The 24,248-nt window shown below is 41.6% G+C and overlaps 1 protein-coding gene and 1 non-coding gene across 4 annotated transcripts in view; one reads left to right on the forward strand and one right to left on the reverse strand.

Moving 5' to 3' along the window:
* Nucleotides 1-296: 296 nt before the first annotated feature.
* The window catches only part of SINHCAF (SIN3-HDAC complex associated factor), a 29,578-nt gene continuing 5,626 nt past the window's right edge, over nt 297-24,248 (forward strand). Inside the window, exons 1-5 of one of the 3 annotated variants that reach the window (XM_057702818.1) lie at nt 297-440; nt 8,859-9,000; nt 13,756-13,903; nt 15,418-15,517; nt 17,569-17,695. In XM_057702818.1, coding sequence (XP_057558801.1) covers nt 13,776-13,903; nt 15,418-15,517; nt 17,569-17,695 — 355 coding nt within the window. In that variant the 5' untranslated portion in view covers nt 297-440; nt 8,859-9,000; nt 13,756-13,775. Of the gene's footprint in view, nt 441-2,790; nt 7,742-8,858; nt 9,001-13,755; nt 13,904-15,417; nt 15,518-17,568; nt 17,696-24,248 lie in introns of those variants that run through there. The other 2 variants (XM_057702819.1, XM_057702817.1) reach the window with 2 other exon arrangements.
* TRNAW-CCA (transfer RNA tryptophan (anticodon CCA)) lies at nt 15,108-15,180 on the reverse strand. The gene has a single exon. It is a non-coding gene; the product is annotated as a tRNA-Trp (tRNA).

Here is a 24,248-nt window from a genome sequence, read left to right on the forward strand (position 1 = left end):
CTGCCACTCCCCCTTGGCCGTCGCCTCCAGCCAAGGGGCGTTTGTTTACGTGACGTCAGCCGTAGTAAGCAGTCCCCGCCCCCGCTTCCCTCTGGCCGCCGCGTTTCCCGCGCCGCGGCGCTTCTCCCCTTAAAAGGACAATAGAGGCCTCGGGAGCGCGCGCGGCCGCCGGGCCTTCTCCCCTCCCAGCCCTGGACGCGCGCGCGCCCGTATGCAAATAAGTTCGATTCAGGAGAATTTTGTACCAGGAGCCGCGCGTGCGCAGAGGGAAAGCGGAATCTACACCTTCCCCGCCAGCGGTAGCAACTGCAGAACTGCAGGAGACAATCTTTCTAGACAAGGCAGTTGAGGAGGAGGGAGCGATTGGAGGGGGGGGTAGGCTTGGTGTGCACTCCGCACCTCGGAAACGTTACTGCGCGTGGAACGGCTGCTTCTGGAAGGTGAGTGACTCGCACCATTCCTGTGGTGCAAAACTGTCTCCCGAGGCTTTGATTTCCGAGTGGCTTTTTTTCTCCTTTCACCTCACCTCCCCACCTCCCCCAGCCCTTCCACAGACACAGACGCACACATTTATATACACACAGGAAGTTTGGTCTTGGAGATGGCATTGCGGGGAGCGCTGTTTTCGTGATCTCCAGACCTCAGATTCTTTTGTATCTGCATGTTGAGGGTGTCCTTTTGAACTGGGGAGGGTACTGGAGGCAAACCGAAAGTCTTGAGGGGGGAAGTGAGTGGAGCCTGGACAGGAGTGAGGAGTCGCCGGAGTTGAGGGCTCTACGTTGAAGGTGACAATGACTTTTCTCAGCCGCAGTGTTCGCTGGCGGAGAGGAGTTGGGTGGCTGCAAGGCCCGAGAGAAAAGGACTTGCTGGCGACTGCGGAGGGGCCCCGGGTCGGTGCACCCGCGTGGGCGCGCGCCCGGGAGTGGCCGGGCGCCGTTGTTGGACCTCGTGCTGTAGTTTCTTGCGGCCCCCGCGCGTGTGGTGATGGGGCTGGACAATGAACGCCCCCCGCTCGAAAACTAAGTTGCCGCCTACTTGGCGAGCTGGCGGGCAGAGGGGGTTTAAATCGGCCTTTCGGGTCGGTGCCGGCGTGGCCGGAGTGCACGCGGGTGGCGTTGTCCGCCCAACTCCGGAGGGATGCGGATGCGACAATGAGCAACACGCGGCCGCTCGGAAGCGGCCCCCGCTCTCCGATGCCTGTCCCCGGGCCGCGCCCAGGCGGCGCGGGCGTCCGGGGTGCCTGCGGACCCTCAAGTTTGGTTCGCAGTGTGTTCACCTGTAGCGTAGATGCGGGCGCCGCGGCGCTCTCTAGGGCGACCGTGCGCGGCTTAAGATGGCCAGTCGGAGTCGAGTGGAGTCGGGGAGGGAGGCGGCGGCGTTGTCTGCGCCGGAGGAGTGCGCGAACTCCGGAGGGCACCGCTTTTTGTGCCGAGCGTGACAGACCACGTGCTGGGGCTGCGACCCGGGTTTGGTCGGGGGTCCGGCGGAGCGCCCGGCTCGCGGTCAGCCGGGAGATGCGGGCGCAGTCGGGGCGGGCCGGCAGGACAATGTGACTTGCTGATGATGGCGTCTTGCCAGTTTAAAAAGCAGAGTGAAAGTCGCCAACTCTCGGCCGGTGCGGGGCGGGGAATCCGGGCGTTTCTCATCAAGGACATGGCAAAACTTTGATTAAATGGGCCTGCTGCTCGGGGAGGACGGTGGGGCAGGCCCCGGACTGCCGGGGCGCGAGGTCCGGACCCTTCCTCTGGGCGGTCGTCAAGTGTCTCCCCCTGAGAAACAGCCCCACGTCCCTGATGCTGCACGTAGGCAGCGCCCGGCTGGACAGAAAACAAAGAGCTGCATGTGCCGGTGCGGGCCCGGCCGGCGCTCGGGGCGGTCGCCGGGCGGAGGGCCGGGCGGGCTGGGCCCCCCGAAGTTCGGACGAGTTTCGGGAGGGGCTTTTGTCCCCCGGCCCCTCTCGGGGAAACTTTGGCGGCGCTACTTGTGCGCGGTGCGGTGCCGACGCGCGGGGGTCGGCCGGCGGGGCCCGGCGCTGGAGCCCGGGCGCCGGGTGCCGCGACGGCCGAGGGCCGGGGAGAGCGCGGCCGCGAGGGCTCGGCCCGCTCCCCAGGGCTGGAGCCTGCGTCTGGGAGGTCTGTGGATCCGCCTTTGAAGTCGAACTGTTGCCATGTTTGAATTACGTCAGGGCAAAGCCATGAGGAGGAACAAGCCCCGGCAGCGCGGCGTGCGGGAGGCGCGGCCTGCGGGAGGCGCCGGGCCGGCCGGGTGGGCGGGCGGGCGCGGGGCCCGTTGTTCCGGCGCAGGTGAGGGAGGCGGCGGCGAGGGAGGCGCTTCCCTCCAGCCGCCGCAGCCTCCCCCGCCCCGCCCCGCCCCGCCGGGCAGCGCTCCACGGGAACTTTCCGTCCGACCCCGGTTGCTGTGTTCACCCACAGACCCGCCGGGGAGCGGTTCTGCGTGCTGCCTGGGTGCCTCCGTCTCGGCCGTCGCCGCCCGGCGTGGGGGAGGGGCGGAGGGGGAAGCGCAGCCTGGGGCGGCCGCGGACGACCGGGGCGGGACGGGGAGGCATTTTGCTGCTTTCGGGGAAACCGGCGAGCGCGGCGAGCACCCCTCCCCCACAGCCGCGCCGCGGCCCGCACGCTCCGGGGACCCAGCCCCGACGACACCCGAAAAGCCGCCGCGGGGAAGTTCGGGGCTCGCGTCGTCCTACAAAGGGAAGTGAGGACTGGGGGCGAAGCGTGCGTGCAGCTCTCGTCTTTGTGTGTTTACGTGTGGGAGGGGGGCCGCCGGGGGAGAGGGCTGTTTTGGTTGAGGGGGTGGCTTCTTGGGGTGGTAGGGCGGTGCAGGGTTTGTTCTCGTAACTCTGACCCTCCTAGGTTTCTTTGTTTTTATTTTCTCGCTCTAATCTTCGCTTACTCCAGGCACCCGGAAGACCAGGAATTACTGTTTAGCCAAACATGAACCCAGTGCGAGACAGTTTTTCCCCAGCAGTCCTTCCCCCACGCACTCCTCGCTCACGTTATCCTAGGAAAGCTTAGGAAAACTAACCCCGCGCCCCCCCACCCCCGGCCCGCTTTTCTCCGAACAATTAAAAAAATGAATTTGACCTTGTCATGAAAAGTACTCTGAAAGCACCTGTTTTTGAGCTGGAGTTTGCCAGACGTGAAAAGCCTTTTAATAATTTGTTGCAAAACCGAACACGTTTATTAGTTGCTCAACCTAAATTAAACTGTGGGAGTTTGTGTGTCGTGGACTTGGAGAAAAGCCTGATGGCATTTAAAGCATTTATATAAGGGTTTGGGGAAGGGGGAATAATCTTTCTTGCCCCCTAAAGGTAGGCTTGGCTCAGTGTTCCCTGCGTTATCTTTGGACGACCTTGAAGAAGCTAGCATGTAGGAGTTAGGCCTTTCTTGGAGATTTTCTGTGGGGGCTGGGGAGGAAGACGCTCAAGGGGATGACACAAGGTAATGGCTAGCTATCCCTGCTAGCTGCTTCTTAGTTCCTGTGAACTGGGGTTGACCTTCTGATTACCCCCTCATAGGTTTTCTTTTCAAGCTAACTTTTTTTTTCCCCCGGTATGTGGCCCCAGGCATAGCTCAGAAATTATGCTGGTTTGACACATGGATGCTTCTTTGGTATTTGGGGTTTGCCTGCAGTCTAGACATCCGATAAGCAAGCACCACGTCTGTTGCCTCTTTCCTGATTTCTCCTGCATTTTGATCATGGTTAAGGGTTAAGATCTAAAAGTTGTCATTACTGAAAAATGATGATATCGCTAGATGCCACGACCCTGCAAATCAAAAATCCATAGAAATTGAAATCAGTTTTGTGCTTTCATTGTTTTGCTATTAAATAAACACATTTCCCCCAAGTTTTGGTTGACCAAATTACAAATACCTAAAGGCTACCAATATTAGTATCAGTACATTTCTGAAGTGAACAGAAAGATCTTGTCAAGAGAATGAGAAACTTTGGATTTAATAACTTTATGGCTTCCTTTTGGGCAGTTACTTCTCTGGGTCAGGTATTTAAAAGGCATATGAGGAACTTTGCAAATACACTGTGAAATTCTTTGATTTGTTTCTCTTAATTAGTATTTGATAGCCGAGTTACATCTAGAATTTCAATGTAATGGGAAATTTCAAATAAAATATCTAGAGCTTAAGGGTGTTTGTTTTAAATATCAGATGATACCGGCAGCAGAGATTCAGTTTAGCCAAGTAAATGAGAGTGGGAAAGACACACACAAGGTCTCTTGCTGCCTTCCCTTTCTGCATTACTTTTGCAAGAGATTGGAGAGGAAAAGTTCAATATGTAGTATATACTAGAACCTTGGTGGGCCTCAAGGCTGCTGTTGCTCAGCACTCTGAATTCTGTATATCTGGAACCTGGGTGATCAATTTTTTCGCAGAGTTTTTATCAGGCCCTGGGAAAACCTGGCTCATGAGGCTCAAACTCAGGCAGATTTATGTCAACAAAGCAATTTGAGAATAATTTTGCATGTAAAATAAGTTTTTCACTGGGGAAAGCTTAAGTTTATTTGAAATCTAAACCAATGTCATAAGGTGTTGCAAGGACAAATTAATTTACCTTGCCAGGCACATAGTAGGTTGCTTTAAAAATATGACGTTTTCTTTTTTCCCCTAAGCAGTGCTAGGAATATGATTGGCTAAGAAGGAGGGGAACACATTTGTTGAGGCACTAGGTTAGTTAGTCAGGAGACTCTGGGGTTGAAATGCCTAGGTTCCAAAGACTTGATAAGTAAGTCACCTTGAAGTCAAAATTTTCTCATCTGCAAAATAGCAATAATAATACCTGGTTCTTGGGGATGTAAATAAACAAATCGTGTGCTTGGTAGAAACTGACTATTGTTGTCCTCACAACTTTGGGAAGTAGACATTTTACAGAAGACAAAACTGAGGCCTGGATCTGTTTCCTTGCAGGGGGGAAATTAGTAAATGATGAGTGGAAAGGATGAATGTCTTTGTCCCCTTCCCCCACCTTCAGAAACTGGTTCTGGGAAGAGACTGCCTTCAACTCCTGGTTGCCAATCCAATTCTGATTCAACTTTACATCAAAAAGTCCAGTGGAAATCTGGAAAATGCCATTTTCTTTTCTTCCTGATTTCTCTGGTCCACAAGACTTATAAATTGAAAATATTTTGTCGTCTTGTGGTTCTCCAGTTTCTATCTCCCTCTTTTTTTCCCACTTTCTCTTTTAATTGAATCAGCAACTAAGATTTTCTGTATTATGGAAATGATCTGGAAATTCAGCTAATCCAAAAGAAGGGAGTTTATTTTCAAGGGAGGGAAGTTTTCTTTTTGTACTAGAAATACAGAAGTCACAGGCACATTTGCTATTACATATTCAAGTATGAAAGTTGCAGTTGAACTAAATTCATTTCTAGCTTCATATTTAGTTGTTTCCACCTACTATAAGTTTGATTTGGCTTAATGTTATTTTAATTTGGTTGATGTTAATATATGCTGAGTTTAAATAGCTCTCATTTTGAGATTCAGTTCTCTGCACAGTATTCTCCTAATCTTCCCTTCCTCTACATGTGCCTGCTTGAAATCGGCAAGTTTTTTCTACCAATTGTTATGAAAGCATTGACTTGTTTACTATTAATCTTTTCTAATTAAAGTAATTCACTTGGTTTACATTTCCTGGAAATCTTTAAACCTCACAATTTTTTTCTGCAAAGGTCTACAGACTGAATGTTAAAAAAAATGACACCATTCAAAACATCGGTTTTTTAATACACGTTTTTATTGTGGACAGCATTCCTATTTCATGCCCTTAAAAACACTGTTCAACTCTATTTTGGCTATCCCACTCTTCTTAGCAAGTTTCACCCAGTATACTGTGTACAGTCAGCACCTGGTTGTAATAGAAGACTTAGTTTCTGTCCTGCAACAGTTTATCATTGAGCAGAGGAAATAATACATTAAACAAATACATGAAATCCTGTGTGTTTGTTAGGTTTGGAAAGGTTTTGTAAAAAGATATGATTCGTAAAGAATTTCTCAGGTTAAGGGGATGGAAGAGAAACCATCACGGACAAAAATAGCAGCCTAAGTAGAGATGTGGCTAGTTATTCAAGTTGGTTTGACACCCCATCAGAATTCTAGGTTGGGAGCAGCTGGTAGGCAGGACTAGATCCTGAAAAGCTTTGAATTTCTTGCCAAGGAGTTTGGATAGTATCCTGAAGCCATTATTGGTACCTTGGAAGGGGTGTTAATATTTGAACTTTAGGAAGATACCACCTGTTTGAAGGGTGCAGGGAAGTCGGTTATGAGGGTCTGACAGGAGTTTGAACATCACGTAATGAGGGACAGGCAGGCAATGGGAATGGAAAGGACATGAATCAGAGACTTGAAGGAAGAAGCAGATTCTCTGAGGAATTCATCATGGACATGGTGGGGACTGTGCAGAGGATGAGAAAGGGGAGCGTAGTTTACTTTCAGATTTTTTGTGTGACTGTATGGATGATAACCAAGATAGGTGAGCACAGGAAGAGCGTGTTTGAGAGAGAAGACTGTGTAATCAGTTGAGGGCGTTTAAAGGTTAGGACTGCCATTCCTTGTATTGGTGCTTCAGAGAACTTAAGGAACTTCCCTGAGGTTTGGGTTAAACCTGGTATGTGGTTTCTTAACATTTTTGTCAGGCTTGAAAATGGGAGAGTAAGCTTCAGGGAAAGGAATATTGTCTAGTTTCACGAACTTAAAGTCTCTCTGAAAATGCCAAGTTCCTCTTTTCCCACAAACCTTGTCTTAAAAGAAAGCCTTCAGAAATCAGGATTCTACCTTCATTTTAATTTGTTGGGCGTGTCTTGGGACAGAGAGTTTATATTTCTATAATGTGCAAGTCTTATAAATTGAAGGAAATAAATGGTGTACATACACTGATATTTTCATATTCTTGCTTCACGGCATCCTTGGAAGGTAGAAGTGAAATTTCACCCTAATATTACAGAGGGACAAATAAAATTTGAAGTGACTTCCTAATTACTTGTAAAGAGAAAAGCAGAAACAGACTCCAACTTGACTCAGTGCCTTTTTCACCACACTCTCAATAGTTACATTTCTTAACTGATAATCATCCCTTGAAAGCAAATAAATACTATCTCCCCAAACTTTAACTTTCTCATCCATTGGAATCGCTTCTAATCTGGTATTGGGATACCCAGTATTTTTTTTTTTTTTACACTATCAAAATGGGAAGACCTAGTATTTTTTTACATTGTCTAAAACAGAGACTTGGATTTGTGATTTTTATCTTTAACCTGTGCTATTTCAGCTGAAGACTTATTTTTGAGCTTGACCCTTTTCCTTTAGGAGGAGTTCTAGACTCTTGTACTAACCTGGATTCCATAGGCAGCACTGTATAAATATTTTGCCATACACTTTCTCAGACTAGGTACATGTTTGGAGAAGCCATTGGCAAACAGGTGGGGGTCCACCACCTCTTACTCAATTTTGCTCCAGGCAAGTTTAAATTTTAAAATTTCACTTAAAAAAGGGAATCCATAAATTTGGAACCTTTGGTGCTGGGGTGTGGGTTGGTATCTACTAGAAGCAGGTGAGAGGAAATAGTAGTGTTTAATTGTCCCGTGGCTTTCCTTAAGCGCTGCTGAAACATGTCTCTGCAGGGGAATACTGCAACCAAGTGGCCTAGCAGTGGGAGAACACAAAACGCTCAATCCTGTTGGACCCTTTGTGAAGAGTGTTGCTCCAGTTACACTGTTAGTGTTTACTGGATCCTGTACTTACATGTGAATTAAAGATAGCATACCATTGACTAAAGTGGTGTCGAGGGTGGCATTACCAGTTACGAGAACTTGAGGTTGCTCGTAACTTTTGATCGTGACTATTTTTTCATATTTATTTCTCTTCCTTTGCCATCATCCAGCCATTTAAAGTTCAGCTCTAAAGAATGCATCTCCTTCACTTTAAAGTTGTCTTTGGTTGCTTGGTTCCTTTTGTCTTTGTTCACCACTGCTTTTTTCCCACTTTACAGATCTTTTGCTTGTCTTTTTCTCTGCAGTTTCCTTCCCATTCTATTCTGTCTGTTCTGATTTTACTAGTCTATTCTGTACTCTCTCCTGTGGAATATATTTCCTAATGTATATCTCTTCATCTGTATGTCTTTGAGGAAGTGTATTTAAACTCTCTGTGCTTTTTCAGATTCCTCTTTAGTTAAGCTATGTGATGATAACTAAAGTTTTGGGGTGTGGTGCTCTTGATTAAAAAATATCAGTATAGAAGGGGATAAAGTGAAAGTAAGCCTCCTTCATTCTTGCACCCTTCAGAGGCAACTACTAGTTACTAGTTTTTGAAAATCTATTTTAAAAAGCCAGTTTGTATATTTAAGGTCTCATTAAAAATATATTATGTGGTTATATACGTATAAGAAGATATCTTGGGTAAAAGTTCGCTCCCTGCATATGTCGTAGATCTATTGCCTTCTTTTTAAGGGCTGAAAGTGTATCCTGTAGTATGAAGACACCATACTTCAACTGGTCTGAGAATCCATGGACATTTAGGTTGCTTCCAATATCTTATGTATTTTTTTTTTTTATAAAGGTCTAGGTCATTTGGTTTTTAGGGAGAAAAAGTAATGATTAGAAGCTATAGGGTTTTGGTCTGTTGGAAACTAAGTAATGATTAGAAGCTATAGGGTTTTGGTCTGTTGGAAACTAAGAACACTAATTTAGGAGTGCTTTAATTTCAGAGGTTGCACCCCTAATTTGTGCATCAGAATTTTACTTCTCAAGATGGCACAGACAAGTTGTGAAGTTAATTATAAAGCTTATTTATCATTCTTGGCATACTTACTTCTCTCTGTTTTCTTCTATCTAGTCCATCCAGTGGCATTTTGAGTTTTGAAAGGTATTTTTGAATATAAGAAAGACTTTACTACTCAGAAGGAATCTAGAAAGTGGAATTGGGAAAGTTATTACATTGGAGGAACATTGGTGTCCTTCAGAGCATACCAACTAAGGTGAGCCTAATACGTCTTACATTTATCATGATAAGAATCAAGAACGCTTTTCATTTTCCTAAATGTTAGAGTCACATCCTTATAAGATTTGAAAGACAAGAAAATACCCTGCAGAATTTTCTTCACCTCACTGTCTTGTAATTCCATATTAAAAAGGGTATAAAAGCTCTAAAATTTGCATTTCAGGATTCTTCATACTGTTCCTTGGTTAGAGTTTAAAGTCAAGTATTTGGTATTATTAAAAATTATAAGAGATCATCTTTAAGCTTGGAACTATTTATCAGAAAACTGTTTTTAATTTTATTACTTATTTAATTTTGGCTGCATTGGGTCTTCAGTGCTGCGCACGGGGTTTCTCTAGCTGCGGCGAGTGGGGAGCTACTCTTTGTTGCTGTGCAAGGGCTTCTCATTGCAGTGGCCTCTCTTGTGGTGGAGCACGGGCTCTAGGCACGCGGCTTCAGTAGCTGTGACTCGTGGGGTTAGTTCCACAGCATGTGGGATCTTCCTGGACCAGGGATTGAATCCATGTCTTCTGCATTGGCAGGCAGATTCTTAACCACTGCGCCACCAGGGAAGTCCCAGAAAACTTTTCTTAAATAGTATCCCTTCACTATTGTCTGTGAAGATTTCTTTCCCATTTATATTGTATTATACTCAATAAACTTACCTTATGTGGGCCGAATTAAGTATAATAAGACATCATCCCTGCTCTTTGGCTTCATAATGTGATTAGATTAGAATTGGCCCTTTTGTATCTTGATAAACAGTGGTTACTTCACCCTTTCCTTGTCTCAACACTAAGGTTGCATTCCCCATCCTTTCATTAAGTTGATCATTGAACTTTTGTGAAATTTACAGTTTTAAAGTGGAAGAAACACAATAAAACAATCAAAACAAACGTTTAGCATTGATTGTTGTATTTTAAAAATTCACATTGTTGTCTGTGTGTGCTATTTGTTCATATAATTACAGTTAATTCTCTATGGCTTTTGTCGACTTAGCTGTTAACTTTAATCTTTTTAATTTTGGGAAATTGAATTAAGTTGGACAGAAAAGTAATTTTAGTATGGTTGATTTGTCTTTAACTGTTACAGTATTTTTAAAAAATTGTGGCTTTTGGCTGACAGTAAAATAATGTCAGTGAAAGTGCTTTATAAAACATGAAGTGCTATACAAATGACAGCTTTTTAAAAAAGTTTAATCAACACATTTATTCAGTACATACTACATGATTGGCAGTATTCTAGGTGCTGAGGTTACAAAGATGAATAAAGACAACAAGAAAATTCCCAACCCAGTCTATTTTTATTTTTAAAAACAAGCTTATTGAGATATAATTTATGTACCATAAGGTTCACTCTTTTAAAGTGTACAGTTCAGTGGCTTTTAGTATATTAGAGTTTTGCAGCCATCCCTGCTAAGTTTAGAAGGCAAATGACAATTTTTAATCAGCATTTTAAGTCTTTCTGATTTTTGCCTTTATCTCCAAGGTAAATTTTCTTCTGCCTTCAGCAAATACATGCTTAAGGGTGAAATTGTATGGGGTCCACTCTCATCTGTAAGTATTCATCAGTTAGGAAGCAGATGGTATTAGCTTGCTTCTTTGAAGACACTGCTGAGTGATGTGACATCCATAAGAATAGATGCAAAAATCACAAATAATTTGAATAAATTAGATTGTTCTGGAGGAATCACTTAATATTGCACAAATGTGGGATTAGGAAAGAAATATTTTTTTTTAATTGAAGTTGATTCACAATATTATGTTAATTTCAGGTGTACAAGATAGTGATTTAGTATTTTTATAGGAAAGAAGTATTCTAAAGAATCCCCTGGTCTGTTGAGATCACAGAATTCCCAAGTTTACAATCAAATTGTGCCGTACTCACCAACCACCTTCTCAGATATGTAAAGTAACTTGGTTTCAGAGCCATTTTGTGTCCTTAAGTTTTTTTTCCCAGAGGTTAGTTAAGGTTTTTTTGTTTTTTAAAACACAAGTGGGTCTGTAGATTTTGTGAAAATATTTTCAGTTAATCTCTGGGCTCCCCCAAACTCAAAATGCTTAAACACCAACCACTGCTTTACTGGGTTGCTATAAACAAAGCCCCAATTGAAATCCCTGTGTATTTGCTGCAGATTCCCAGGTGCCTCTCAAGCACAGGAATAAGCTCAGGGAAGGTTTAATAAGTTTATTAAGTAATCATCCATAGAAAGGCTCAGGCGCTACTTGTGTGTTGCATCAGGACAAGTGCCTGCCTCGTTACTGCATTTGGCACGGCCTGGAAGAGGGCTAACCCTAGGATTTAGACCCCACTCAGATGTTTGGGCAGAAGAATTTTTTCAGGAAAAACAAGGTTGCAGAACTACATAAAAGATTATCAGTCGGAAGACATCAGGCTATTGTATTTTCTCTGATGTCTAAGAACAACATTCCTCAAGCTGAAGGATGGATTGTTTCACTGGTACTGTTCGGTAAGTTTTGTGGAGATCCCCGCCAACAACAAAAATCAAATTGAGGGTGAACAGTTGATTCACAATTGATTTCACTGATGAAAAGGAAAGCCTCAGCATTTAGCCATAGCTCTAGTATTCCTTAGCAGCTTGCCAGCATGAAAACTGGCATAAACCATGGCTTCTTGGTCAAAGCCGGCCTCACTGAAGGTAGTTCGTATCTTGGAGATGATCTGAATTTTGTATAGTTTCGATGGCATGTTTATTTGTGGAGAGAAGGGGATTGTGAGGGTAGAGATAGGAGTCCGTCGTAATAGGATTTGGTGTGTGTATTAATGGAATGAACTGGGCTTTCTTGCTGTACTTCCTTTGTCCTTGCTGAGAAGGGAGGCTGAAGTTTCCTAGAGCTATTGATGAAGCTGAGGACTGCAAGAGGAACTGTGGACTTTTGACCTTGATAGTAATGGAGGGTGTTAAGGGAGTCTGGAGAGCCCACAGGTTGATGAGAGGACTAGAAAGAGCTATGTTACATTTTTGTCTCAAAACAGAAATATACAAATTAAAGCAATAGATAGCTTCTACCTGATACTTCTCCTTTTAAAGTTTCCATAAACCTGTGTCGTTTGACATTGTTTTTTCCAAAGCAACACATGGCCATTTTCTTCAGGAGGCAGTTTTCTTTTCATTTATCATGAGGGTTTGTTAGAATGAAAAAAAAAATCTACCTCATTTCACAGGTCTATGCCATTTCCTACTGTATATAGAGAACCTTACTCATTTTTTTTTCTTTCAAAAGAATCTTTTAATGAAAATAATTAACTTAATCAACTGGGAATATCTTATTTTCTTGTTTTAACAATTCTTAAAGTAACTATTAGTATGGACTTATTGAAATGCATCTGTGGTCTTCTGCCATCGCGCATCTCCCTTTTGCTTCCCTCCCTTACCAACAAAAACATCAAAGAACACTTAATGAACAGTAGTCCTTGTTTAAAAGGAAAACTTAAGTCTTTCGCAGATTATTTGCTGATAAAATATTTTCTTAAAAACAAAGTATAGGGCTTCCTAGGTGGCGCAGTGGTTAAGAATCCGCCTGCCAATGCAGAGGTCACAGGTTCGATCCCAGCTCCAGGAAGATCCCACATGCCGCGGAGCAACTAAGCCCGTGTGCCCAAAAAAAAAAAAAAAACAAAGTATAAATCCTTTGTCTGTATTTCAGAATCCCAGCATCACACCCCCCCCCCCCCCCCCCACCCGCTCTGCCCTGCCCTGCCCTGCTCTGCTCTGGATTTGTCTCTTGGGGTTTAGTTTCTGTTCATTACCTTTTCATCACCTCTCTTAGTCCAGATGTTCTGGTGAACAAGTTGGTCCTTGGTTTGGATATTCTGAATTACTTATAAAGTTCACGTTTACTGCCATCTACATTTTTGTTGCATCCAGCCCTGGCGCTGTTTCTTCCCTCCTTTCTTGATGTTGAGATTTTTTTTGATCATGGAAATCACAGTTTATCTCACTCTACATTTTTGAACATCTGCTCTCAGGCACAGCACTGTATTGAAGAACTTCAGAAACCTCTGTAACAGCTGAGAGGCAGACCACTGGTCAGGCAACATGAGCTCATTCTTAATTTGTCTTAATGACTTACGAAATTATTATTCTTAAATTATAAACCTGGATTTTTGTGTATTTTACATCCTCCTTTCAGCAGTTTCAATTCAGGGACAACTTGCCTGCTTAGAACTTCCCATTTATCACAAGAAATCCCCTCTGATTTCCCATAGGGCAAAGAGTGTAGGTTAATGCATATTGAGCTGCTTGTGTGCTTAGTATCAAATAGTGGTCCTGTGCTAAATGCTCAGAACTTTCCAAGAGGGGAATCACATTAATGCAAAGGTGCAAAATAAAAGGGGGTGCCTTCGCTTAAATTTTAGGATGTGTCCTCCATTGTGTATGATTCCATTATTTCACAGGGTAGTGGGGAGGGTTTGTTGTATTCTCTACTTAAAATCTTGAATTTTAGAAAATGCCTCCTTCCTGCAATTTTAGAGTGAATGTTTGCCAGGAGGGTAGAAGGAGGTAGTAGAAGCCTTGTTAAATACCTGAGCTATTCTGTATGTTTTAGGCAGTTGCCATGCTCGTGTGCCAAGAATTGAGGTGGATCCAACAGGTCTTCACCAGAGCCCTCCTGTCCGCTTGGTCATGTAGTACCACGTGGCTGGGGGTGGGGTGGAGCAGAGAGTTCGCTTTTAATGGTTTCTTGTTAAAGCCCTCAACAAAGCTGTGTCAATTCCCTTGGCTTTACAGGCTATTGCCCAGAAGAAAAGATGTTTGGTTTTCACAAGCCAAAGATGTACCGAAGTATAGAGGGCTGCTGTATTTGCAGAGCTAAATCCTCAAGTTCTCGATTCACTGACAGTAAACGCTATGAGAAGGACTTCCAGAGCTGTTTTGGGTAAGATCGTGTGATGTTTGTACCATTTTTAGTGTGAAAAAGATCACAGTATACAGAAATATTTCTAAGCAAAGGGATTGGAACAGTGTACTAATGATTAAAATCACTCATATTCTAATCTAGGTGATTTCAGGGCACTTGCTCTTAAAATAAATCAAACAACACTGACAGCCTACCTTTTTCCAGACGAAATTAATTGTGAAGCCTTTTAGAAGTTATAATCAAACAAACCATTTGTTGTTAACTTCAGGATGTACAGAGTTTTTTTTTTTTTAATTACCCTTATTCTCTCTTATAGTAGTTGTTCTCCACTAGTTTTCTGTCCTTTGTATTGTTTTTCTAAATTGTAGAAATATATTTTAACCAGATCTGCTGAGGATACTAACAGGACTTAATGTTCTGCCCTGAAAACCTGTGTCAGGGTATGCTAGCTTTTATTTTATAATTTTATTCTTTATTTATCTTTTGACGGTAAACCTCTGTTTATTAAAATGGAATTTACTTTCCAACAAATACTTGGATGAAATAAAATAATGTTGAACCTTTCCCATGTTAGAAATTAATTTCACCACTTTTTTTCTTATCAAAACATTTTGTTGATTATTATTGTTAATCCTAGACTTTGTACTTATTTTGAAGGTTATCAGAGAGTCTCCACCCACCAACCTTGCCTATGGAAATTACATTTTTCTCTTAATGTCTTTATTTCCAACTGTATGTGTAATACATGTTACTAGTATTTTTCTGTGTGTATGTAGTAAATGAAAAATTCCTTAGAGAGACAATTAAAAAATAGCTTGGTAACTATAGATTCTTTCCCCCTACTCAGATGTATTCATTAAAAAAAAATTACAGGGCCTCTCTGGTTTTGTTTGTTGTGAAACTAGAATATCATGCCACATTATTTTATTTAAAGGGTGGCATTTTTATTGCTTATAAAGTATCTACACATTTCAAGAAAGATTACTTGGACAGCATTGTTTAAAACCACGTTGACCAGGATTTTCTCTAGGTCTTAAATTTTACTGTTGTTTGTGTTATTTTGAAAAACATTATTTATTTTATTTTATTTTATTTTATCTTATCTTATTTTATTTAATATATATTTATTTGGTGGCCCTGGATCCTAGTTGCGGCATGGGGGATCTTCATTGCTGAGTGCGAGATCTTTAGTTGTGGCAGGTGGGGAGCATGTGGGATCTAGTTCCCTGACTAGGGATCGAACCCAGGCCCCCTGTATTTGGAGTGCAGAGCCTTAACCACTGGACCACCAGGGAAGTTGCAAAAAACATTATTTTAGAATGAGCAAACTGCAGCACATAAAATTGGTTCATTGGATCCAGAAATTAATTATATTTCTGAAATATTCTACAGAAACAGTGGAACTGGATCACTCCAGACAATTAGAAATAGTATCTATGAACTATAAAGAGTGTTTTTTCTAAAAGAAGTGTACTTGCATGAATTCTTTAATGTAAAGGAGACTAATAAAGGTTTGATTGTTTTCTTATCAGGTTACATGAGACTCGTTCAGGAGACATCTGTAATGCTTGTGTCCTGCTTGTGAAAAGATGGAAGAAATTGCCAGCAGGATCCAAAAAAAACTGGAATCATGTGAGTTCATCTTTCGTCTTTCTCAATTGTACCTCTGTTATATTTAAAGTAACATTAGTTCCCCCCCAATTTAGGAAATAATATGTTCCTAGGGTAGAAAAGTCTGAAAAGAATAAAGAAAAACACTAGTTGCTGCTCAGATTTGGGAGCAAAATACCTTGGTATGGTATTTCCCTAAGGTTTTATCAAATATATCCATTTGGAGATTCACAGTGTACATTTCATATATTTTTAGGTTTAACCCAGAAGTCCCTAGGATTAATTAGACATGGATGCTTTTTTTCATCTCCTAGGATAACATATATCCTAACTCATGTTGGTACTAATGAGCACATTGGTTTACAGTCAGCACTGGATTTGAATCCTGCCTTTACCACTTACTAGTTTTGAACTTTGGGCAAGTGACATTTATAAAGTGCAAAGAGAATAGCTGTCTCACAGAACTGTTGTAAGAACTGAATGGGAAGATATTTATAAAGTATAACACATAGTAACCACTCAGAGAGAAGCTATTGTTATTCTCTATATTAAATCTATTTGAGATCACACTGGTATGGAAATGTGTTTTCTGTTTGTATTTCATTTTATAATGTCACTAGAATTCTTCAGAAAATATTTTCAGTGACCAGAACAACACTGTTAGGTCTTATTTAATTTTTCTGTATGCTAGCTTTCAGAAAATTTATGACATGTATACAAAATATTTGTTTTTAGGCAAGCAGGGTTTTCTTTCTCTTCCTTCCTTCCTTCCTTCCTTCCTTCCTTCCTTCCTTCCTTCCTTCCTTCCTCCCTCCCTCCCTCCCTCCCTCCCTCCCTCCCTCCCTCCCTCCCTTCCTTCCTTCCTTCCTTCCTTTGCTGTGTTGGGTCTTCATTGCTGTGCACAGGCATTCTCTAGTTGCTGCGAGCAGGGGCTAATCTTGTGTGCAGGCTTCTCATTGCGGTGGCTTCTCTTGTTGCGGAGCATGGGCTCTATGCATGCAGGCTTCAGTAGTTGTGGCACATGGGCTCAGTAGTTGTGGCACATGGGCTCCATAGTTGTGGCTCTCAGGCTTTAGAGCACAGGTTCAGTAGTTGTGGCATGGGCTTAGTTGCTCCACAGCATGTGGGCCCTTCCTGGACCAGGGATTGAACCCATGTCCCCTGCATTGGTAGGTGGGTTCTCAACCACTGTGCCATCAGGGAAGTCCGGTGTTTATTTTTTACCTTTCTTCTTACACTAGCTTTATGCTGTCCTTTGGTGACAGTGTTACATTATTATAATAGGTTTCTGTGGGTCTCTTAACTGATAAAAATATGAGTTTTTCTTTAACTAATAACTTATCTGGAGAAGATCCAAATTGTGATTTTGATGGTGATGTCAGTCTTTTTATAAGGATAGAAATCTGCAGATAGTAGATGTGAATGAAGGCATGAGAAATGAGACCATATGGGGCTAGACCAATGGCCATGCTAGGCTGAGGGAGAACATGCCACTGCCCTCACGTGGCTGACCTCAGGGATTAAGGGTGTGTGGTAAAAAGAGCATAAAGCATTGGTCTAAAAACTGTGATTTGAGTCGGGCCCCTTCCCCACCCACTCTTGCCCATTTGTTAGCTTAGTGAAATAAGTCAAAATACATAATTTAATATCTCTTGTTTTTCTTTACCCTAAAATTGGAGTAACAAATTACTGCTTACTGCTTTGTAGTGAAGTTAAAATCAAAAGTACATGAAAACTTTTTTTTTGTAAACTGCAGAACATCATCCTGTAGAAATGTTAATTATTTTTAGGTTTGGTTTTTCTTAGCCTACTTGGGTCATTTTCACCACGTAAAATCTATATAAATTTTTTGTCCAGCAGACTCATGCTATTACTTACTTCAAAGGGAAAAAAATGACTAGATAACCTATTCTTTAATACCACGTGATTAAAAGTGCACATGAGCTCTCAAACACTGAGTAGAAAACTGTGGTTCTCAAATTTGGCTCCTTCAAATAAGCATTCATCTGAACCAGGGGAATACAGAGGTGTCATTTTTAAAATGGTATTAAATATTCAGTATTTTCTTCCAGGTGGTAGATGCAAGGGCAGGACCCAGTCTAAAGACTACACTGAAACCAAAGAAAGTGAAAACTCTGTCTGGAAACAGGATAAAAAGCAACCAGATCAGTAAACTGCAGAAGGAATTTAAACGTCACAGTAAGTTTGATATTGAAACATGAGGATTTAAGAAAAGTTGTTTTTATTTTCATCTGGGGTGGCACATGGCATATATGGACCATTTTTTCTTTTATTACCTTTTTAAAAAAGTGGGAGGCAATGTGACTTGGTGGAGATGTTTTATTTCTGTGAAATCTTGGAACTTTGTCTTTGATTTTGATGTCTCAAAAGTACTTTTACCAGCTACTTCTTCAGATTGTGCTAAGAACACTCTGACCATTCTGATCTCTATTGACATCTAAATTTTTCTGAGAAGATGAATTTTTCAAGTTTGTTTACTTGATTTTTATTCTTAAGGAGATTAAGGCCTAGAGATATGCAGAGAGGTATATAAATAATTAGTGGACAGTCTGAGACTAAAGCCCAGGTTTTCTGGAGAGTAATTTTGGAAATTGTAAGTCACATATTACAGTAAAAGCCAGCCTCAAGACTTTTATGTTTAAGGGGTCCTTGGTGTGTTATGTGGGTTGAGAGGATGGGAAAGGAATGATAAATCAGTATTAAGTTCATCTACTTTTATAGGAAGTCATTGGGGGCAGGGTACCTGTTGTGGTACATCTGTGTTTAGGAATTTAGATTTCAGATTTTGAATAGGAAGTCCACTGCATGTAATGTTACTATGTTATTAGCCCGTCCCCCTGGGGTCTGAGGCAGCACTGTTGAATCAAACACATTAGTGTTTCTGCAGGAAAAATGTAGGCATATTCATATAGGTGGAATAAACTAACTGTAAATAAGCTAGTCAGGTTTGCCTACCTAGTTATAGTCCAGGTCAGGCCAGATTTTGTGACCACATGAGTTAGGGATAAACTTTTCTTTGAGAACCTTTTCAGAATTGTAGGTAGACCTGTATTGGAGTTCTCAGGATTAAAAAAACCACAAATCTGGGGTATTCCCTGGCAGTCCAGAGATTAGGACTCCATGCTGCCACTGCAAGGGGCACGGGTTCTATCCCTAGTCAGGGAACTAAGATCTCGCATGCTGTGTGGCATGGCTTAAAAAAAAAAAAAAATCTGTAGGACCTTGTTAGACAAAATGTTATCAATCAATGCTTGTTTTAGAATAGTGGAAAAAGATAGTTAAATTTACTGATCAGATAGAATGAGAGGAAGGAAGGAGAACTATCATATCTTGAGCATTTTGGTATATGTGCCAAGCACTTTACATACATAATTATCCCAATGATTTCTGTTTTAGAGATTAGGATAGGAAGTACAAAGTAGTGATTTCACCTTGATCCGGGGTCACTTAGTAAGTGGTAGAGGTGAATTTGGCCTGGGGTTTGTCTAATTTCAAAGCCCTGTGCTCTTTCTACAATATCATCCTGCTCTCTGGAATAGTGTAATTCATGCCCCAGGACTCCAAAGTCTTTCCAGATCTGCTACAAACTCTGTGCTTGCAGGTGAGTTGGTGTTACCAGTCCATAGTTATTCTGATAATATACGTAATCTTTGGCTAAAATATCTTATTACATTTATAGTAAAATATTTAGGCAACATCAAATATGTGTATATTTTAATTATACATGTTTCTTTCTTAACCAGCTATCACCAAGGGAAAAAAAAAAGACTGACTCTATCCTTTATTCTCATTAAATGTTTTAGTGAACATGTGGAAAAGAGTAATTTTCTTCTATCACTTGAGGAGTAGAGAAATTGATATTCGAATGTATATTCTCAGCCTCTCCCTTTAATTATAGGGAAAGTGACATCTGACTAACTTTTGCCTTATCTAAGGGAATATGTTCAGTGTAATTTTAGATTCTTGTGATAAAGTTGTATTGTGGAGGAGTTGGAGACTGAAAATAACTCAGTTTTGGAGACTCAGAGTGAAACAGGATTTTTCCTAGGTGCGTTGTGAATTGCTAGCAGCTATGTGCAACATAACAGTTTTGAGATATTTAAATTTTTATACATCACCCACTAAATGGTTTCCCTGCCTCTGGTTATATATTTGCTTCCATGCATCTTGCATTCACCTGATCTATATTCCTCTTCCTGGGGCATTCTTTCCTTTGTGGTGTACTGGAAAGCCACTGGACCTAGGGCTTGAAGATCAGGATTTGAGTCACAGTTCTTGAACAAATATGTGACCCTGGTGTTGCTTAACTTTTAACCACAATTTCCTAATCAGAGAAGTGATGATAATCAGGTAAAAAGGGGTTTTGTAAGAGAAAACAAAGCAAAATAAATTCCTGTATAAATGTTAGCCATTCTTTTTGTCATTCTTCTTCCTAAAATCTGTAGTGATTCTGGTTGCTGTAGAATAAAATTGAAAATCGCTCGCAAGTCTTTGGATGTCCGTTTTAGGCAGAGGCTCCGTTGCTTTCGTGTGCGCAGCATTTTCTGTCTCCACAGCTTTGCTTGTCACCCCCACCCACCCCGTGCTATCTAACTCCTCTTCTGTGCCTTTCCAAATCCTACCTAATGTTTAAGAGTTTAAAAATTTCAGTTCTTTGAAGAATTTCCAGATATACATTCTAGAAGAGAGGTTTTTTTTTTCCTAACTGCAATTCTATATATAGTTAATTGTATCCTAGCGTCCCAGGTAATAGATTAAACCATATAAAATGGCCATTTTTATAGGTAGAAATGATCAAATGACTGCAATTTCAAATGATTCATACGAGAGTAAGTCAAAAATTATCTGCATTCTGGCTGTAGAATTTATTTTAATGAACTTTTAGAAAAGACAGATATATCATTTTTCAACATAATCTCCTTGCTTTTCAATACACCTTGTCCATCTGTCAACAAGCTTTCATATTCCCTCATTAAAAGCTGTTTTAGGCACCGCTATCTTCATTTCTTCATCAGAAGTGAATCTTCATCTTTGTAGGGCTGCTTTCAGGGGACCAAACAGGTGAAAGTCCAGTGGAGCAAGATCAGGACTATAGGGAGGATGCTTTAACACCTCAAAATGAAGTTCTTGCAGAGTGTCGACAGTGTGGGCAGACGTGTGCAGATGTGCATTGTCATGCAAGATCACAACGCAGTTGGATAGCAGTCCTCTGCGTTTAATCCAAAGTTTAGGCTTCAGCTCTTCAATAAGCATCTCACTGTAACGAGTACCGTTGATTGTTGAAACTTTTTCCTGATAATGTTCCAATACTGGCCCTTGAGAATCCCAGAAAATTGTAAGCATCAACTTTCCAGCTGATGGTTGACTTTTCAACTTTTTCTTGGTTGGCAGTTGAGGATGTTTCCATTCCATACTCTGCCATTTACTCTCAGGCTCCTAGTGATGAGTCCATGTCTCGTCACCAGTAGTGATTCTCTTTAGGAAACTTTCACCTTCCTTAGAGTATTGGTTCTAATTTTGTTTGCAGATATCCAAACACTTATGTTTATGCTCTTCTGTGAGTTGTTTCGGTACCCATCTTGCACAAACTTTTTGAAACCTAAGTCTGTCATGGATTACTTCATTTTGAGGTGTTAAAGCATCCTCCCTATAGTCCTGATCTTGCTCCACTGGACTTTCACCTGTTTGGTCCCCTGAAAGCAGCCCTACAAGGACGAAGATTCACTTCTGATGAAGAAGTGAAGATAGTGGTGCCTAAAACAGTTTTTAATGAGGGAATATGAAAGCTTGTTGACAGGTGGACAAAGTATATTGAAAAGCAAGGAGATTATGTTGAAAAATGATGTATTTGTCTTTTCTAAAAGTTCATTAAAATAAATTCTACAGCCAGAGTGCAGATAATTTTTGACGCCCCCCCTCCCCCCCATATTAAGCACTTACGAGGATAGTGAATTTTCTTTCGCAGCATAGGGCTGACTGCTGTTGCTGTTAATTATTAGGGAAGTCTTTTATTTTTTATAAGTTTATTTATTTCATTGGCTGTGTTGGGTCTTCACTGCTGCACACAGGCTTTCTCTAGTTGCAGCGAGTGGGGGCTACTCTTCATTGTGGTGTGCGGACTTCTCATTGTGGTGGCCTCTCTTGTTGCAGAGCACAGGCTCTAGGCGCGTGGGCTTCAGTATTTGCGGCACATGGGCTCAATAGTTGTGGCTCACGGGCTCTGGAGCGCAGGCTCAATAGTTGTGGTGCATGGGCTTAGTTGCTCTGTGGCATGTGATATCTTCCTGGGGCAGGGATCGAACCTGTATCCCCTGCATTGGCAGGCAGATTCTTACCCACTGCACCACCTAGGAAGTTCTAGGGAAGTCTTTTAAATATTCCTGTAGACTAATTCTTTAAAGCCTGCTACTCTTTTTTTTTTAATTTATTATTATTTTTTATATTCTTTTTTTAAATATTCTTTTCCATCATGGTTTATCATATCTATTGAATATTGTTCTCTGTGCTATATACAGTAGGACCTTGTTGTTTATCCATCGTATATGTAAATGCTTACATCTGCTAACCCCACCCTCCCACTTCATCTTTCCGCCAGCCCCTCCCCCTTGACAGCCACCAGTCTACTCTCTATGTCCGTGATTCTGTTTCTGTTTCATAGATAGATTCATCTGTGTCATATTTTAAATTCCGCACATAAGTGATATATGGTATTTGTCTTTCTCTTTCTGACTTACTTCACTTAGTATGATAATCTCTAGTTGCATCAATGTTTCTGCAAATGGCATTATTTCATTCTTCTTTATGTAAAGCCTTCTACTCTTGAGGATTTTGTTTGGTTGTTTTTTCATGAAGTTAAGCTATTCATGTATTGGAAGTAAATGAACATATTAAAAACACTAATTGTGCTTTCTTTGTTTTAGATACTTAATTTTATGTTATTTTATGTAAACTTTTGTTAATAGAAAACACTTGTGAGCTCTCTTCAAAAAAGTTTTCTTTAGTCTGGTTCTTCCCATGCAGGATATGACACAGGGTTTGGTGTCTAGTGGATACTTAATAAATATTTGATTGGTTCTCTGAATTGGAGGGATTGTTCTGTCCACCTCTCCTGGGAGGGGGGAGTCTTTAGCCAAAGGTAAGATGTGTGTTAGGCTCAACCCCGTCTGATACTGCTGTTGCTGAGAATAGCAGTGTGATAACTTTATAGCTTAGTCACTATCAACCAGAAGACTTACTGTCGGGCTTGTAAATTTATGTGAAGTCTTCTGAGGGCAAAAATACTAAATCATGTTTAGCTTGCATTGATGAATTGCCTTTATTCTTTAAATAAAGTCAGGATCTATAGTTTTCCCTTTATAGGTCAGGTATCATTTTTCTTTGGATGCTTTCAAGATTTTTTTTCTTTAGTTTTCAGCAATTTAATTATAATATGTCTTAACATTGATTTCTTTGGGTATATCCTGTTTGGGGTTTGCTCAGCTTCTTGAATCTATAGGTTTCTGTCTCTTGCCAAATTTGGCATGTTTTCAGCCATTATATTTGAGTACTGTTTCACCTCTGCCCTCTTTCTCATCTTCTTCTAGGACTGCAGTCACATGAATGTAGATTTTGTGTTGTGGTTCCACAGGTCTCTAAGGCTCTTGCGTTTGTTTTCTTTGTGTTGCACAGGTTGGGTAATTTCTGTTGTTCTTTTTTCCAGTTCACTGGTTGTTTCCTCTGTCCCCTCCATTCTGTTGTTGAACCCGTCCGCTGAGCTTTTTATTTCATTTCTTGTGTTTTTTCAGTTCGGATTTCAGTTTGTTGGTTCTTTACAGCTGCTTTTTTTTTTTAATTTTAACTGAGGCCTACTTGCTGAGGCTGTGTTTTCATTTATTTCAAGCTTGTTCATAATGGCTCATTGAAGCTTTTTTGTCATGGCTGCTTTAAAATCTTTGTCAGATAATTCTAACATCTCTGTCATCTTGGTGTTAATATATACTTGACTTTCCATTCAATTTGAGTTCTTCCTGGTTCTGGATATGATACGATTTTTTATTGAAACCCAGACATTTTAAAATTGTGTTGTGAGACTCTGAGTTTTATTTAAACTTGTTTTAACTGGCTTTTTCCAAAAGGGGAAATGGTGGGGGGAACCACCTTGTTACTGGCAGGTGGTATTAAAAGTCAGGTTCCCCACTCAGCCTCCATTGATATCTGAAGTGGTAAGAGCTCCTGACTGTGGCTGGGGTGGGAATTAAGGCTCCCATGTGGTAGGGTTGTTCCTGTCCCTGGTGGGCCATAGTGAAAGCCCTGACTCTTCAGTAGGCTTCCACTGACATTACCCTGGTGGAGGTGTTTGGGGGAGCCTCATAACAGTCTTGGGAGGATGGAAATCTTGGCTCTCCACTTGGCCTTTGCTAGGGTGGGTAGGGGGTGGGGACCTGTCTTTTTCTGTGGTATTTGGCTGGAGTAAAGTGGTTATTGTCTCGTAAAGTTTTCCAGTCTTGCTAGGCTGCCCCTTTCCTGGTCCTTTGGCTGGAGAGAACAGGCTTTTGTTGGATGTGTGTGTGTGTGTGTGTGTGTGTGTGTGTGTGTGTGTGTGTGTGTGTGTGTGTGTGTGTGTATCTGCACCCACTGGCATTTCTGAGTTGCTGGTTTCTTCAGCTCCAAGACTGGGATTTAGGAGGCAAAAAGAAAACCCATAAAAGCTGGGGCGCTCACCTACATGGCCTTCCTTAAGTCTCAAGCTCTC

This window comes from Hippopotamus amphibius, chromosome 12, assembly GCF_030028045.1.
Source record: "Hippopotamus amphibius kiboko isolate mHipAmp2 chromosome 12, mHipAmp2.hap2, whole genome shotgun sequence".
Classification (NCBI taxonomy): Eukaryota; Metazoa; Chordata; class Mammalia; order Artiodactyla; family Hippopotamidae; genus Hippopotamus; species Hippopotamus amphibius.